This window comes from Acanthochromis polyacanthus, chromosome 5 (assembly GCF_021347895.1).
Source record: "Acanthochromis polyacanthus isolate Apoly-LR-REF ecotype Palm Island chromosome 5, KAUST_Apoly_ChrSc, whole genome shotgun sequence".
Taxonomy (NCBI): Eukaryota; Metazoa; Chordata; class Actinopteri; family Pomacentridae; genus Acanthochromis; species Acanthochromis polyacanthus.
Genome location: NC_067117.1, coordinates 14,039,746 through 14,058,720, shown reverse-complemented (window position 1 = coordinate 14,058,720; position 18,975 = coordinate 14,039,746). Strand labels below are relative to the sequence as shown.

General features: G+C 41.4%; 1 protein-coding gene across 2 annotated transcripts; it reads right to left on the bottom strand.

Annotated features, from left to right (window-relative positions):
• Positions 1-1,287: 1,287 nt before the first annotated feature.
• On the bottom strand, positions 1,288-9,698 carry LOC110957235 (RNA-binding protein 15-like). Of its 2 annotated transcripts, XM_022203145.2 has the most exons (2): positions 7,083-9,698; positions 1,288-5,020 (listed from the first exon to the last, which is right to left on the bottom strand). In XM_022203145.2, coding segments are annotated over exons 1-2 (2,448 nt in total). In that variant the 5' UTR covers positions 9,529-9,698; the 3' UTR covers positions 1,288-5,018. The 2 variants fall into 2 exon arrangements, with proteins under 2 accessions (XP_022058837.2, XP_051803794.1); XM_051947834.1 differs by having other exon boundaries at positions 1,288-9,698.
• Between the last annotated feature and the right edge of the window lie 9,277 nt (positions 9,699-18,975).

The following is an 18,975-nucleotide window of genomic DNA, read 5'->3' as shown; positions in this document are numbered from 1 at the left end:
GAATGATTTCAAAATAAAGAATTTCACAAAAGAAAACAGCACCTGCCAAACACAAAGTCACAACAGTCAGTACCGAGTATGGCCTCCATTTGCTTCGATGCAGGCAGCAATCCGTCGGCGCATGCTTTGGACCAGGCTTCTGATTGTGGGTTGGGAACAGCCCATACGCCTGGCTACATCACTGTAGCTCAAACCGGCCTCCACCATACCCAGTGCCCGGAGACGTTGTTCATGTGATAGACGCGGCACGATGCTGTTCACTGGACTAACAATGGTGGCCTTTTTTGGGTCTTTATATAGGCCTTCAAAACCCATTCTCAAATTGTGCAGATACTCACTGAGTATTGCTTGGTGTGTATTTGGTTCACTTTTGCAAAGTGACCAACCCATGTGCAATGAATCATGACAAAATGACAACTCATCATTATCTCAACTACCAGGGCACTGGATCATCAGTAAATCCACAATGAATAATTACAACCCCCCTACAAGTAGAATTCTGCGTACATTTCTACCTCAAAGTTTCTATTGACTGTCAGTATATGTTTCTTCTAATATCTTTAATCTGATTTATTTATTTTAAAGTTAACTCAGGCCAGAGATCAGTAATAAATTTCAAGGCACAGTCAAAATAAAAACAAGCTGCGATGTGTTGATAGTTTGCTGCATAGAACACCTTTTTCTATTTAAATTCTCTTAATATTGTATCCATTTAAAATAAATAATGAATATATTGTCTCAACACAAACATCTGCATCATGCTTCTTATAAGGTATGATATTTTCAAATGCAAACAGTAACTAAAGAATCTTACAGATGAAAATGTTATCATTGATATGTAAAAAGCTATTGATGTAAACAAACTTTCTACTGTTGCATTGGACCATTAGAAAAGCTGAATAATGAATTTAAGAGCTCCAGTCTGTCGTTCTCTCTATCATGCTTTCAAGTCGGCAACACCAAGTGCACTGAAGCGGACAATTAGGATTTGAAAAGTGCTCCTTCATTTGATGGTCTTCACTAAAACTAACGTGATGTTCCCTTTTCAGCGTCTTTGTCCACAGTCACAAGTGTCTAACAGTTTTATAAGAGGTGAAAGTCAGGTAAGGTCTGACCTTTCCAAAATGACGTTCTGAGTTTCTGTTGTCATCCATTCTATGGACTTAGAGGGAAAAAAATGTAAGTTATTATTAGAATTAGGGTCCAGAGGCTGACAAACTGTGCTATCTGTGGCTGGATTCATTTGACAAACTCATTTGTAGAGACAAAAGACACAACGTCAATGTGTGTGCTTCAAAAACATCTGCCTTTATTCAAGCTCTATTCAAACTCAGTTTACAATAAATACGGCAATTTAAAAAAATATGAGTGAAAAAAATTTGTTTTGTTTTTTTAATTTGTACTCACCAGAGTAGTTCCCCATAGTTGTTTAATGAATTCCTTTAATGAGCAACAATTTTTCAAGTGGATTCATAACTTCAGAGTTTACTGAAGCTCCACAGAGCTCATTCAGTCACACTGCAGAGATGTTTTCTTTCTTCTTTACCTCCATGTCGAGTGGATGACCTGAAAAACTCAACATTTCAATTATAAACAGCGTGAAAACATGTCGGAAATCTGAAGTGGCTTTTCTGAAAGAGGGGTCAGAGAGAGAGACATATTTTAGCTTGTTATGACTGATAGCTGGAATAAGGCCGGTGAAGTAAACGCTGCTTTCCTACTTTTCTGAGAGATCATGTTGTATTTAAAGCACTACTGACAGGTGCAGGAAATCCATTTAATCCTGTGGTACAAACTCAACACATCTAGTAATTCATCTCATTTTCCAGCCTTAGCACAAGTTCATGTTCCTGTTTTTAGTTTCAGGGTTTCTGTGCATTCCTTCTGAGAAATATCCAAATAACATCATTCCTTAGAGACCTTTCTCTTTAACTTTCACACAGCAGAAATCTGAGCTCTCAATACCTCCTCAGCAATACAAATCCAACCTTTACAACACCAACTTTACATATCTGACACACAGTGTATGCTCCCACTTTCATTATTCAAATGAGATAATTCCACTGTCTGTTAACAGCCACCATGACTAGTGATTATACTGTAGGGCACCTGAACCTATTCTGTCCCCAGTGAAAATGTCGACATTTTCAGTCCCAACCTCTTCTCCTAGTGCAATTAAGAGGAAGAAATATTTTATTTTCTGGAATGAAATAGCTTTTTTCAGACTGCCAGCTTAGGGTCATGACCCTATGGAGAATTGTGAGACTCTATAGTGGCAACACAAAATGATTTCCAGAAAGCATTATATTCAAAAATGATCTTTAAAAAGCATAATCTATCCATAACTGTTATAAAAGGTAAAACACGGTAAATTTCAAATGAAACCATGCAAAAGCAAGAAAATATGTCATCAGCATTCAGCTTTTCTGTGTTCCTACGTGCCCAATGAGGTGGTTATGACAGATTAAAGACAGCATCAGTTGGTACAGGTCAATGTAAAGCTCCAAAATCAAACCCAGATCAGACTGACAAGCATAGGGCCTAGCTATCCTTTTAGTTTTATTGAACATAAAACTATAAGTTTGGGCGTCAGACAAAATGCCACCTGAGTCTGCCACACCTCCACACTGCATGTTTACTCAGTGCCACAGTTTATACATACAAATTGCTTTGATGTGTTCTGCTACCAGTCTTTATTAAGTTAATATAAATCAATATAATGGTTGTTTGGTTGCCCATGTTGTGTGCATCTACAGATATGTATACCTCAGTCTCCTCCACTTTAGTGGGTTTTCAAGTCTCTGGCACCATTATTCTGGAGCAACAGACTGAAAAGTTTGGGAAACTGAATAGTTTCAAGAACTCCCTAATAAATAAAGTTATCGTCTTGTATTTTTAACTTCACCCCATGTGTTTCTGCTTACTTGTGCAGTGTTCCTAGATGCTGGATACCTGACTGTGTGATGAACGGTTGGTGTTAGCAGCTAATGTGTCAGCGACTGATGCAGACCCTATTGGGCCTGTTGTTAATAAATGAGGTTCCTTTTGTGTTTCAGGGCTGACAGTGATAACAGTCAATTATCAGATCTCTGCTGATTGACTTTCACCTACGACCAGTGGAGGAAATTTAGTGCCTACTTACTGTTTGTCACCATAAACTTGAAGTACTTCTACTTCAATTCCCTGCCAATTTACACTTTAGTTTTAAACTTAAGTATATTTATCTAACAGGTACAATAAATTTGCAGATTAGAATTGTACACAGTAAAGTTTGTCGAATTCGGTGTTACTGTTTACATTCACCAACAGTTTAGAAAGTCACAGAAACCAGCAGCTCACCAAACGGCTACATTAAATGCTGCTTACATGTCAGTGCATCAGTAATAATCACTCACATTCACAGGTGGAAGGGCTAATCTGCATTATAGGTACTTTTACTCTTGAAATGTAATCATGGTGCCGGTTTAACGGTTTTAGAATTAAGGATATTTTCACAATGTGGTATTCCTCATTTTACATAGTCTGAATACTTTGTCCACCACTGACTCATTGTGTAGCTGCCTTTTTTGTTGAATTAGTCACTGATGGCTGATTTGCTGGTGATGACAATATATATCAAACAGGAAAACTTGACCAGTAAAAAGGAGTCAAAAGTTGACTTTTGCTGATAAAACTTAATATTTGAGACACAATCTCAAATATTTTTCTCTCTCACAGTCAAAAACAAACTGTATTAAAATGAACTATTTGATATTTTCTGCGAGCTTGTAAATACAGACATTTTTAGCCAATCTTTTTGTCACGTTCACCTGTACCAACTTCTAAGTAGGCCATAGTGTGTGAATGGTAGTTTGCAGCATTACAATACGTACCCTGTCTTGTTGGTGAGGTCATCTCCATACATTACCTGTGGAACAGAAGCAGGTACAGCCAGAGGGAGACTCACAGACAACTCCAGGAAACCTCCAGTGGAAGCCGCGGCACCTTGTGGACATCAGAGGCTGCAGAGTAGCCGCTCCGGTCCTTTTTTGTTTGGAGAGCAGCAGCGGTGAGCAGCAGCGGTGAGCAGCAGCAGCACTGTGATGATGAGATACATCCTGCAGCAGCTTCTGACAGCAGGACACTTTGCTTTCACAAGCAGTTTGGCACAAAATCTTTTCAAAAGTACAGAAATCTGATCAACATCTCAACTACAGATTAGGATTCCCTGCACAGGACTCTACGGGAAATCTTTTCTCTTCTGCCGTGCTTCCTTTCCAATTTTTGGCAAGTAAAGCAGATGCTGTCTCACTGTCTCAAACCTTCGCCTCCTCTTCTTCAAAACTCCAATGCCAGAACAAAATGCAACTACACACATGAAAACTGCTCCTTCTCAAGCTGCTGCAGACGCTGAATCGACACACTTTGCACCAGTGAGCTGCTGGAACCAGATGAAAGAGACGCCCAGGGCCATCAAACGCTGCCGTGCTCCTGCTGAGACGTTGTCTGATGGAGGCGACCCCCGGTGTGGAAGAACTCGGCGGTTCAGTCGAGCCCTCTGCTGGTTCTCAGCGACACCTCTGCACAAACGGAGGTGACCGAGGAGTAAGCCACATACCTGGGGAGGCTGTGACTCTAGATTTGCCTTTGCAGATGGGCTGGAAACGTATTTCTAGTATTGCCAAATTTCAATTTGACTCAAGGTCACATGAAAAGCTCTTCACAAAGAGGTCACTGCACAAATGTTGAGCAACATGAAAACACAGAACTGAGAGGCTTCCCGTGACTCCACACTTCCTCTCCTTTCTGCTGAGAAGGCTCCTGCTGTCAAAGTGAAAGCCTTTAGAGTTTGATAGACAATTCCAAGAACAGAAAAGGTCACAAAAGTTGTCTTCCGAGGCACTTGTGTTTCCCACGAAAGAGAAAATTTATTAAGACAAGATCTATCAAGTGCATGCTGCACTTGTGTGTTTTTCTGACAGTTAGGTATACTTCTTAGGCCCACGATCACTGATGTTCTCCATTTCTCTCTCCAGATATCCTGAGTATACAGCACAAATCATTCCGTTACCATTTGAAACACAGTACTCAAATCAAAGCATGAAAAACAATCATTAGAGTCTTTTCAGAGGAAGGCATGTAAGGCCACTGGTGAGCAGCCTTCTCTCCTCATTTCCTCTGAGGTTTGTATCGCATCAGTCCACTCCTGGTGCAGCAACAATTTCTACTTAACTCCTGATCAGGTAAAACAGATGTGCATGGCTTCATTTATAGGTTACATTATTTTAACAATGCATGCCTTGTTGGGGCAGTAATTACCGGATTATGACATAATAGAAGCATGTGATCGATCAAAAACTGTTCAACCAAACTCAATATGACAAAGAAACAATAGAGAAAGGATGGACACAAAAAGCAAAGCTGTAACACATATTCAGATTAACAGCCCTACAACACACATCTCTGCAAAATTCTGTTAAGACTGTCCTGTCCACAAATGAGTATTATTTAAAACGCAGCTTTTTCTATGTGTTTTGGTCACAGATACAGTTTTGATTTGAATTTCTTGAGCTTCAAATTGGCTTTAAGTCTACACAGCTTCCTGTTGGTCTGGCATGCTTTTGACTACACTTCAGGTATGTTTTTGCATTTTCAGGTGGGGTGGGGGGTTAAGAACAACAGAGAAAAAAACACTGCTTAAAAACAACTGTCAATGTGTGGACTAAGTCTGAAAGGAGGGTACTTAAATCAGTGGTAAAAGTATTAAAGCAGAACATATCAAGCTGCTCTTCAAAAGAACAAAGATGCATTCTGACGGTTCAATTTTTCTATAAAAAACACATCTCTTTAGGTTTTGGACTCTTGGTCCGACCAAACAAAGCTATTTTTGGATTTCACCTTGGCATTTATGAGACAATTTCGCTGTGTTCTGCTGCTTTATAAGATCATGCAATATGATGCAGCCCTGATACACCTTGGAATAAGAAAAACACACAGAAATTGCTGCTTATGTCCATCCTCTACAAATTGGTGCAACTGGTACCAGTGTTTAGTGAGAACACACTAAAAACTGTGCCAAGCCACATGTGGCCCAGAAAAGAGTGTTAATGAGGATGTCAATTATACGTTAACTCTCAGTGCTGGTATGTATTTTAGCACTACATATGAACACGTCTGTGTAAAGCCAGATGCCAGCAGAACTAATACAAAGTTTGTGTCTACAGAATTGCCAAGTTTTTTTTATGTTTTTATGCAGCTTTGAGCATGACTGGTCCAACTGGCAAAAAAATAAAAAAGCTGCTGAAACGAACCTTTGAAATGCAAAGCGTTAAAAATGTCTACATTGTCTGCAAAAACTCATACATATGCACATCTGGAATACAGTTATGAATGAGCAAATGGATATAATTCCTGAATCAAAAGAGAAAATCAAAATGTACATGAGTTTGATTAAATTCCTTCATAGCCTGACAGTACCAATACCTTAATCGTACTACAGTGTTGTTGAAATTGACCAATTAAATCTATGTCAGGTACATAAAATGAAGGTGAAATGCTTGCTTCAGGATTTTAAATTTCTTTTCTGCAATAGGCAGGATGTATGAAACAATACAAATCAACGGTGATTCTTATTAAATGAGATAAGGCAACATATAGCTCACAGAACTGTCGTTTGCTCTCAATGAGTTTTAGAACCCTTCAAGTAATGTGCATTTATCTCATCAGCAGAAGGCAACATGTTCCCTCTATTATTTCATCAAATCCATCAACTTATCAAAATGTATATATTTCAGCATGATTTTCATTTCTAAAAAAAAAAAAAAAAAAAAAAAAAAACTTCAAAAGATGGAAATATGAGCCACCACGCAGGCTGGGGAACTCAAAGTAAACACCCTGTCATTTCATCCTATACTGCTTTGTTATCATGACTTCTTCCTGTTTTTAACACCTTACAATTTAACAGCTGATGAATGTAAAGACAGACATGTATAATTTGCACATTTTTCATGTCGCTCCTCTGATAATGACCATCACCAAGTAGTCGTCCTCTGATTTGGCAAAAGCTTTGGCAGAGGAATCCACAAACTGCTTGGAGAACTCACATGGGGGGAAAGCGTGAAGAACTCCTCCTTGGTCCTTGTCGTGGCTTCCCCCCACAGGGAGGCTGATGATGCCAGCCGCCTCCTTCTGCTTTAAGTAGGAAACCAGGTTCTTCAGTGGTCTTTCGGTGGAGCTGCTGGCATCCTGGACTCCGCTCTCCTCACATTTCCCGGGCACGGCCAGGAGGATGGAGTATCCACTGGAGCTGGCGGCTTTGATGCGACGGGAGACTTCATCCAGCTTCGGCTGGTCCAGACGCAGGCGTTGGCTGATCTTCAGCTGGGACACTGGCCCCCCTGTGGATCCCTCCACCAGCAGACCGGTAGCCACCTTCATGTCCCCTTCCAGCAGGTGCAGCACGGTGGGAAAGCTGCTATTTTTCAGGAGGAGGACCCCCTGCCAAGTCTGAGTCAGTTTCTCCCCCCCTGTGGACTGCTGGCCAGACTTGGAGGAAGAGGAGTTAGAGGAGGGGGTAGGACGTTCTGAACTCTCCTCCTTCCTCGTTGGGCTCTTGGATAAGTCACTGGCTTTGCGTTTGCGGTCCCTCTCAGAGCCTGGCTCAGATGGGCTAAGTGTTCTTCTTCTTTTGTCTGCACGTCCAGTGTCATGGCTGCTCGGCCGCTCTCTGCCGGGGGAGGTTCTGCTAGAGCGAGACAGACGCTCAGGGTCACTGTAGCGCCCCCCATCCCGGCTGCTTCCTCCAGGGCTGTGCTCTAATGAGTTGCCATGACGCCGCTTACTAAAGTCGTTGCTGTCAGGTGAGCGTTCCGGCCGCCAGCCATCATCTAAATGTCTCCTTTTGCGGCTTAGATCTCTGCTTTGCAACTCACGCTCACGTTCTATCGACCAGCTCTCACCAGAACGCCTCTCCAGACGGTCTATGGGGTCAAAGCCTGCTTCTCGCATCCTCTCGTGAACACTAAGGCCAGCCCATTCAGCTGTGGAGTAGAGATCCCTGTCTCTGTAGCGACTGGGAAGTGGAGGGGACCGCTCTCTCACTCTCACTGGGTCAGTAAGGCGGTGAGAAAAGGACTCGGAGACCAAATCATAGTGTGGCAGGGGGAGAGGAAGCTGCATGTACTGCTGCTGCTGGTAGCGATGCTCTGTCTCTGCAAAGTCCACTCTGAGTCTCCTGTCAGGGCCACCGAGAGGGAAGCCTCTCATATGACTGCATGCAGCCTGTGCAGCATCCAAGCTTTCATACTGGATGTACGCCCACGCCTCACCCTTCCTGTAGTCTATAGTTCTTATGGTGCCAAAGCGGTCAAACTCTTTAGCCAGCGCGGCAAGTGGAACCCAGGGTCCGAGGCCCCCCACCCACAGCCTGGTCGTGGGTGTAGGTTTACCATATCCAATTTTAATTGGGTTGTGGCCCACCACTTTCCCTGTCATGGCAACTTTGGCACGATGAGCCATGTCAAGGTTCTCAAACTTGATGAACCCATAGGTGTTGTTCTGGCCTCTCACTGGTCGCTTTATGTCCACCTCTGTGATCACTCCAAACCTGTCAAAGGCTCTCCTCAGGTCATTCTCTGTCACACTGATGTCCAAGTTGCCCAAAAACAACGTCCTGTTCGCCCTCTGGTCGTCCTCATGGGTCAGCAGGTCATCATCACGGTAAACAGCACATTCAGAGATGAACGGGGGTCTACTTCTGGCCTCGTACACTGAATAGTCTCTGTCTCTTTCCAGGTCTCTGAGGTGAATCGGTGGGGGAGGAGGAGGGAGGCGGCCCAGAGCCAGCTGCTGGAGCCGGTAGTCTCTGTAGCCCAAACCAGAGGGAGACAGAGCTCTCTGAGAGTGGAGATGTCTGTGTCCTGAGGGAAAACTGTCTTTAGAAACCGGTGAGCGACTTCTCCGTCGGTTCATGTAGATGGTCTCTATTTTCAGGGGCCGGTCGTACAGTACCAGTTTGCCGCGGGCGTGTTTCGCCGCCCGGGCGTCGTCGGGCCTCCTGAAGTTCACAAACGCCACCCTCTCGTCGTTTTCTCGGGTAATTTTAACACTCACGTCCCCAAACTTCTTAAACTCATGAAACAGTCCGTCCTCTATCTCCTCGTCGTTTAACTGTGAGCCGAGTTCACTTATTTTTAGAGTTTTGTACTCACTTTCTGGGTTTGGCGGAGGCCGCGAGTTGCTGCGTGAACCGGACCTGGACGTTTCCGCGGAGATGTCAGCGACACCGTGCGGCTTGTTCCCCGAAACAAGTCCGTAGTCGTAGCCGCTACCGGTCCGACTGGAGGAATTATGTCCGTCTGACTCCCTAAGGTCTCTTTTATCACCGTGTAAACTTCTTCTGGACGAGGAGGCGCTCAGAGCAGAGCCGTTGCCCGCGCTGCTGCCGACCGTCGACAGGGACTTCTTGCTGCTCGGGTAGCTTCCTCCTCGGTCTCTATCATCTAACGCCCGGGAGCGTTTCTTCACCGGCGATCGCTCCTTGCCCTTCATTTCCAAAACGCCTATCTGCAGTTTACAAACGCTGAACTGTGCCGCTGAACTCCCCGCGACCGAAATCGACCTAAAATAGCTAAACTTGTAGCGGTTTGAAGTGCACTCTCAGACGAGCGACGTCAGCGCCATGTTGGATCACTGTCACTACTGTACCGGAAATTCCGCCTCCTCGCCTGTACAAGAAGCTGATTGGAAGCGCGGTCTGCCAATCAAGTAAACAGGAAGCCTACTCGCCTATTATCAGCAAAGGTGCGGCTGTTGCGCAGGGGTCAGAGTCCAATCTGACGGGCAAAGTCGATTTAAAAAATGACGCTTGAGATAGAGATTATGATTTAAAAAAATAGAAAGGCAGGTGAACTTTGCGCTTTTTATAAATCTGATCTTCCACCTGACTGCATATTAAAAACACAGTAAGAAGTGATTTTATCCATGTGTAGGCTTTGAAAAAGTTTTTTTTTTTTAACAAAACAAATAAGTGGTGTATGATTGCATGGTGTCCCAGCAGTAAGTGCACTGACAGTATGGCAGGAAAACAATGCTTTGTTGACAGTGAGGGAACGGCTTGTTTGAATATGCAGAGCAAGGTTTAAACAAATTGTTTGCATTTGTGCAGTGCTGCATCTGAAACAGGAGCTGCAACAGGTCAAGGTCTAGTTTGAGCCTAGAAAACTGTAAAAGTGAAATCTGCACAGTGATTGATGCCCTGGAGTCACTTGCCAGTTGTTCATTTAACCACTCCAATTCATTTCTGTAGGTGAACCTTACAAATTAAGAGTTTTTTGTTTGTTTGTTGTTAATTCACCCATATATTTTCAAAAAACAATATATAAACCCCGTCCAGCAAGCTGACAGGATTGGTTCCTATAGTTGCTTATGAAACTCCAGAGGTCTGAATCTGTGTTTTTGAGATTGTCAGTGCTACTGTGCAACACTCAGCTATGTTATTGACTGATTAATTCAGTCTTGATCTGTCTTCTAGTATATTTGAAACACTATAAAAATGTGAATAATGTAAAAATAAACTTGATTTTAAACACCTGGATCTTTGAAACAGTTTTTTGTAAAGAATCAAGATACCAGTTTATGATCCATCTTTAGTGTAAAGTGCAGTTCATAGTTGTGATGGTTTTGGTTAATAAGAGGGGAAGAAATGTTCAAGAAGATTCCCATTACAGATATAAAACCAGCTCCATACTGGTTTTTATATTCCAAAAGAGAGTTGAAGGTTCACTTTTTCTGTTCTTCAGATCTTGTTATAGAGCTATAAGTTGTCATAGGGGAACATTTTCCAGAACATATCCTCCTCCAGAGAGCCTTTCTTGACAGACATTTACAGTTAGTTTGCATAGTAAATCACCAAAGAAAGCCTACAGTGTTCATTTCCTATGTCTTTACCCAGTAATTATCCACAACATCTTCCATGCTGTATATACTATCTATGCAAGGAATACAATGATACTATAGTGCGGCTTCTGTGACTGTGGGATGCATGGCCACTGCAGAAAAAACACAGAATATATACTGTTAACCCTCACAGTGTCCAATTACATTTATTTTTATCCAATCAAAAAACTCCTTTGTTATATATTTTCTATACTTGTGTTAAGGAGTGGCGACACAACTGTGTTTTAAAAAGAAGGCAGTCTGCTTGTAACTAAACAAATCAGAGCATCTATTTAATTTACAATTTGAGTGAGTCTTTGCTACCTTTGTGTAGTTACGCCTGCCAAGTCTGCTCTATATGTTACTGCCAATGTTTTCCCACAAGGGGGCAGACAGGTTTCTTCTAACAACCACATCAGCTTCAGTTCAGCACTGGAACTCGAAGCTGAAGTAAAAACTGTCACAGTTGATAAGAACTTTTGACTGCCAGGACTCAAGCAGGGACACTGTTACTTATGTAACACATTTAAGATGCCAACAGCCATCAAGCCAAAGCGAGTTTCAGTGCAGAAGTCAGAAATGTACCCAACAAGTTCAGATATTAAGGTTAAGACCTTTCAGAGTTATCCATCATATAAGCTTGCTTAAGTGATTTAAACATTATGGTAAAGACCCTACAATGTTATATAAAATGCTAATTTAACAGCATAATATAAATATAAAGGTTAAGACTGCAAAATCATACCCTGAAAACCCAAACAAATCCAATGATTTCCTATGAGGCAGCATATTAAATGAAACACTGCCACTGTGTTTACACAATCATCACTTCTGTATGTAAACTATAAAATCATGACATTACATTTAAACATGAATAAAACTGTCATTATGCCTTTTTTCCCCTTTGTATTTGTATTTTTTCAGTAATTACGTAGAATTTTAAGTTCAAATACTGAAATTAAGTTATAGATTAATTCCATAAAATCATAAAAATAACAAACTACACAACAGAACACAAGACACACACATCAAATGTATGCATCACTACATGCAACACATATTGTAACTTTACATACATCTTTAAAGCTTTGCTTACCATAGCAGCTCGCCTCATAAAATACTGAAATCTTTTCCCTTTTTGTGTAAACCTGTACAGATTTACTTTTAGGTTTCCCCCCAATTCAAAACATACATTATGTAGCTCCCATTAATTATTAAAATTAATTTTAGAAGTGACCTTGACGTTGTTTCAATTTGAATTTAGCCTTTAACTCTTGATTCTCTTAATTACACGACCCCAGCTTCATACACTTCCTGCACATCAGCCTGAGGCATCACAATACCATTATGTGGGCTTTTTGTTGATGTGTAGGCTTCATTATTATTATTGATAATACACAGGAAAAAAAAGATGTTGAGGCATGTATGTAGGGCACTCCCACGCGTAGGATTACAGGTTGTGCGACAGCAGGGGGTTGTTATTTAACAGTTTCACTTAATGGACTGTAAAGCTGCCATTTCAGATTTTCTCTACTTTCTTTATGTTCATGCAGACATACAGTATATGCACAACCATGCATGCAAATCTACGTTTCTACAGGTTAGCTTCCCATTTCTTTACCTGTTTGCTGAGATTCTTCAAAACTGCACACCTGCTCCCGGTGACGTACTGTTTGCTCTCACAGAAAAAAAATACCAGGCCTGCCTTTACGCATCCAAAAGCTGAAATAACAAACTTAATTCTTTATAATTTTGACTTAAAGTACTGAGTCTTAATTGTCATTCAGCTGCCACATTTTTTCTATCTTAATTTAAAATCTGTGTCTTTATTTTGCTTTATTATTGACCTTATTATTTGCTGCACAAAGCTTTTTGCACCAACAATACTTACTAAAAAAAAACATGTGCTTTACTGCAAGGGTATTTTAAAAGGATTATGCTGTTCAAAAAAATGGGGACAGGCACTTTGGCCTGAGCCCTGTGAGTTGTACTGGCCCCTCTTTGAGAGACCATCTGGTGAAGTTCTTCCATAGATTGTCACATGTCCCCTTTACAGGTCCAACAAGGCAATCTGCCACCCAATATTAAAATGGGTTTAAGTGTATGGCACTAGGACAGAAGGACAGGAGATTTAAGGACAGAAATTTGTCCTTAAATCTCCTCCCAATATCCAGGTCAGACCAGGTTGTTCATCCTCATCAATCATCAGCGATTTGTGATTACATCTAAATTGTGGCAATGTATTAAAAGAGAATTGTTGCTGTCCATGTTCATACCGGTACCTGGAAGCAGCCGACACACTCGCACTGTTAGAAACTTGAATGATGAGGCCATGGTTCGACTGCTGCAAATGCACAGAGACATTAAACCTTTGAAAATCTTGCAACAGATATGAGTCTCATCTGTTAATGACCACCAAAAACAGAATGGCATACGAAGGTTTATGTTAATGAGCTGTCAAAGGGGAAATCTGCAAAGGATTAGTGGGGGAAAAAACAGCTTTTAATGAGTTTCTATTTTTGTGTGTCACATTTAGGTGAACAGCATGGCCTGACTCACTGCACCCTGGCTTTCATGTGAAACAGATGCTTGGTAACAGATCTGTTTCTGCCATGGACCAACCAAAGGACAACCAGCCTTTCACCTGTGTGACCCTAACCAGCAGGCAAGTGTGATGAATCTCCCATCATGTGAGCAGAAAATGAATCTCTGAACTATCAACAGCTACCTATATTAGTCATCTAATGAAACTATACATTTCAAGTGTTTCAGGTGATCTCTGATGGAATAACGGGGGTTTAATAACAAGATTTGGATGCACATGTGTACATCAACACATCATCTTGGCGTGTTGGTGGAGCACCGCAGTGTGAGCCCAGCGTGACCCACTTTCTCTACTGTCTGAACACCTGCACAACAGCAGCACATCCCCGTGCACTGATGCACTCTGTGAACACAGCAGTAGGCTTAATATGGTGAGGGAGCGTCAACAGATAAGTAGTTTAAGCCAGGAGTGTTGTGTGTAATTAAAACAAAAATGTACGTGAAATATGATAAGGGTAAAAGCCCTGATTGTTCAGGTGAGGAACAATGATGAAAAGTCTTCTTTTTAGTTTTGTGTTTGCTGATTATGTGTGATGCTGATGATGCAGCATTGTATTTTATTTCACTCGCTTCTCTAAAAAAGATCAAAGCAGACATCAACTGGTCTGACTTGCTTGTTCACGTCTGTCAAAAGGGCCCCTTGCTTTCAGTAGACATGAAAGTGTAGATGCAGATATGTTTGTTCAAGTGCTTTTGCTAAGAACAATGAACTAGATAAATGATACCATGGAGCTAGTGCAGGGTGAAGCTTTATTTAGTAGCTGAGAGTGACCCAGACAGCACACACCACAGAGGGAGAAACAGGAGGGAGGGAGGGGAGAAGAAAGGGACAGGGAGGGAGGAATATAAATGAGACTGGAGTAAGGGAAAAGTACTGGACGGATGTGCTGGTGCAGATGCAGAATGCATGAGCGCATGTGAGTGGGAGCAGAGAAGAAAGTGGGGGCTGCGAAACAGCAGGGAGACAATGTGAAGTTAGAAGGTGAACAGCAGAGAGGAGTAGAAACGTGCAATGAAAGGCTGCTGACGTCAAACAGCAAGGACCGTGAGCTGCAACAAAAATCAAAGAGGATACAGGCAGGAAAGATTTCAGGGAGAGCCTCTCGAAAATAAGGGGAAGGATACAGTGCAGGTTGTGATAGGGATGAACAGCTAAATGATTTAGACAAACATACAGCAAGAAATCCAAGTAGAAAAGAAAGACAAAAAGAGAACTGTTAGAAACACTGTCATTTTAGTTTTGCTCATGATGAGTTCAGGTTGATCAGCGGTCATAGCAGTGTGGTTCAATGGACGGAAATGTCAGACTTAGAATATTGCAACTATTGGGTGGGTACAGACAGTCATGGTCCTATAACTCTGAACTTTTTGTCCTCATCTGGTCACATTTTGTCAAACACTTTGGTTTGTAATCAAATCCCTATAAAACTAAAAGACATCTATCAGCCCCAACTGTGCTTTGTTTGATCAAATGTCAGCACAATGATATTAAAGTCAGATGGTAAATATCAGCACATTAGTATACAGACAACATGATTTAGGTACAAACACTAATAGGACTAACCTCATAGAGCCACTAACATGCTACATCCTGCAACCAAAGAGTCGTGATAGGCCAGATAATGTCTTACATTTTCTATCTATATGTGAAAACACCGTAAGTCTTGATAGTTTTCATCTGGTTCCGGATAAACAAGAACCAAAAACAAATCTCTGGGCATCGCCTGACCACAAATTCACAGACATATTTGAAACAGCTTCTATGAGTGTTCAGAAATGGGGTAGCTGAAGGCAGAACAAAGCTGCAGCTCTGTGCTGGGACTGTTGGTTCATTTGTTAACCAGAGAGGGCAGCAGCTCCACTGAGTGCACCGTCCCTCAGGCCTTTAAGGCTGCTGATGCAGGCTTAATAAAACACTGAAAAATGATGTGAGCTTATTACTGTGTGTCACACTGCTGTCCACTTAGCAGATGCCCTGCAGGAATTTGTGCTGCCTTGGTCAAGGGCACTTGAGTTTCAGTTTTAGGGGGAAAAAGACACCACAGTAACATCGCTGCACTAGAGAAGAGGCCAGTCAAACTGAAGGCCAAACTTTCTAGATAAAAGCAGGCTGCCAGTGCAGAAAAAGAGTTTTACTTTTTGTGGAGGGAATTTTGCAACCCTTCCACCTCTACTTTATGCTGCTACCATCAGGCAGACGCTACAGAACCCCACTGGCTTGGAAAATCATCTACAAAAAATCTTTCCTCCTTTCTGCAATAGCTGCTCTTAATAACCCAAAACAGACTGCACTGTGTTTTTTTTAGTGTTTTTAGTTATTTTATGTGGTTTACTTGTTCTTATTTATTGTACTGTGTTTTTAATGTGTGAGGGTGCTTTCAGTGTTTGAGTGTAGTTTCTAAACTTACAGCTGTGACAAAACACGAATTTCTGTTTTTACTTGGAAGAGACATAAAGTGATCTATTCTACTTGACAAGTTGTTTCATGATCAGTCAGACAATCTGACACAAAATCTGAAAATTCAGAAGACTAATTTCAAGCAATCTAAAAGCCTACTTAATGCAAAAGGAGCCTTTGGAGAGACAGGACTCTTGTATCTAAATTACATTAAGCCAACACTGCTGTCAAGACAGGAGTGAAGTCAAAGATCTTCCCTAGAAAGCACTAGAGAACTCATTTTTCAAATTTTAACTTCAAGACCAAGATATTAAATCCAAATAAAAGATGATTATAAGATTAATAGCAGGAGTAGAATCTGCATTTTTTGCAGTGTATTTCATATCACAACTTTTCAACATGATTTAGCAAAACTGTGGCATTAAAAGTGGGATGAGAAAGCTTTGCTACAGGCGGCCATGTTTCTAAAACTTGCCAAAACTAGAGGGGGAAAGGAGAGCTGGAGAAAGAGGAAGAGATGCAGTGGAAGGAGGAGGTTTCAGTGTCAAACAGCTACTAGTCATAATTTGGATTAAAAGAAAAAAAAATCTCCCTCTGCCTCTTACAGGATGCAGCTGAAACTTCAGAGGCCTCAGTTTGGCAGCCAACTAGAATGAAGCGACTGCAGGAAGGAGAGCAGAGACAAGACGGTCTGTCATATGATCCTGAGGTTGCTGTGGCAACTGCTCCCAGTAGTCAGCTCACAGAAGGTGTGTCAAAAGCGTCATCGAGCTAAGACCAGCTGTAGAAATAGAAGAAAAGTATCAGACCCAGGAGCCTGTCCTGAAAGACATGGGATTGTTGTGATTTAACCCAGAACGGGAGACATTTGAAACTAATGATGATGCAGTTTAAAGCTTGTAAACTGCAGCTGTTTGTGAAATTAACTCACTCAGACTTAATATCATGAGAATCAATGTGTTTGATGATGATGCTGATGAGGGGAGACATAAAGAGGCATGTGATGAAGCACATTTAATTCAGCGAGCAAAGGGAACGAGGCACAAAAGAAATCCATGAGGTCGGGATGAAAAATGGCCTCTCGATACCATCTTCCTCCCCTATCACTGTGGCATTAAAGAATATTCTGGTGGACGGAGTGTGATTTATAGTCCTCTGGGTGACTGTGTCTGCTGCAGTCGTGTCGCATGTCTGATGGCTCAATAGAAAAGTGACCACCCAGTTCAAGCCCACTGAGTTACAGTTTGATCAAGGAGATACAGAGGTTGTTAGAGTGCAGTTAAAACATGAAACGCCCTCTGTGAAGAAAATTGCACATTTTGTTGTTCTCTTACTGGATTTTACATCAATAATTTGAAGCTAAAGGGCCACATGATAATATGATATTAAGACATCAACTCTGCTGCAAAAGCAAAACCCCTTCCTTTCTCCCCTTCACTCATTCATTATGAAGACTGTTCATTTATTAATGCTTATTCATTGTCGAGTAGTGCAAAACAGCTGGCTCATCTGCTTTTCAGTGTGGATAGTTAAAGTTCTCCTTCCTCAAGTCCTTCTTAAAACGATTACTGGTTGCTGCGTTTTCTTTATATTCATACTGATTGCACAAAATACCGTGTAAGTCATGGGCAATAAAAATGCATTTCATAGGTCAGTGGGAGCTAATATGAAGCTACAACAGTCTGAAGGAGACTGTCCCACAAAGAAAAACTACAGAATCAGCTTTTTAAGAAAATACCCAAAAACAGCACAAATTTGACTAATTCTTTTAGAAGCTGTAAGAATTATATTGGGAACAACAGCTGGAGGTAGAAAGCCTGCTGGAAGAGGAGGTCAGGGTGGATGAATGGGTCAACAAAACATCAGATGCTGACACTAAAGCTGTGGGTACGCTAAAATTAAAATTGTATGCAGACTGTTTGGAAAGTGGATGGGTATATTTTTGTAGAGACAAAATTTACCTAGTTAATCTTAATAACAACTAACATAGGGTGGTAGCCTTAAAGGGGAACTTCGTTTTTTTTTTCAACCTGGGGTCTGTTTTCATTTGTCATTTCATACATGTGAGTGATGGAGAAATGAATTTTCGCCATAGCGAATTCAATTTAGTGAATTTAGCCTTCACTAAATTGCTCAGGTAAATTCACACCATAAATAACACCATAGGGTCTTAACTCCAATATCTAAACTTCCATCCATCCATTCTCTATACACAGCTCAATCCTCGTTAGGGTCACGGGGGGCTGGAGTCTATCTCAGCTGACTTGGGATGAAGGCAAGGGACACCCTGGAGAGGTCACCAGTCTGTCACAGGGCTACATATACAGACAAACAATCACACTCACATTCACACCCATGGGCGATTTTAGAATAATCAGTTAACCTCAGCATATTTTGGGTTGCGGGAGGAAGTCGGAGTACCCGGAGAAAACCCACGCATGCACAGGGAGAACATGCAAACTCCATGCAGAAAGATCCCGGGAAGGCCAGAATGCAAACCAGGGATCTTCTAGCTGCAAGGCAAAAGCGCCAACCACCACTCCACTGTGCCCCCAAAATGTAAGCTTGTTAAGCTATTTAGGAATTCCAATCACATAGACTTTTTTACTGGAAAGCACTTTGCTGTAATGACCATTTTTTCAAGTTTGATGTATAAAAACGGTGACTTTACTTTGTAGTGGCTACATGTACAGTAGATTGGGTTGTGGCAAAACAAGTCGGTGAACTTTCATTTTGGGATTGTTGTGTCTTTAGTTTGTCTCAGAATTGTGAAATTTTAAGTTTTTTCCAAATTTACCATGATATGATCTATTTAACATTTACACACTACAGCAGACTCTGTAAAGGACAAAGTTACTGAACAACCATCAGCTGGTACTGGCAAATATATGTGAACAAGATTAAGAACGTGGAAGCTCTGTCTTACACAAGACAGTAATTTTTTTGTATACAGTTGTTTAATTAAGAAAAAAAGCATTTTGTGATCCATTTCTGTGTTAAAGGACTGCAAACACCTCATGTAAAAAACAAAAAACAAACATGGTGTAACCTCTTCCATT

Excerpts from the sequence above, each read along its gene's own strand:
- LOC110957235 (XM_051947834.1), bottom strand. The coding sequence starts at position 9,528 with ATGAAGGGCAAGGAGCGATCGCCGGTGAAGAAACGCTCCCGGGCGTTA.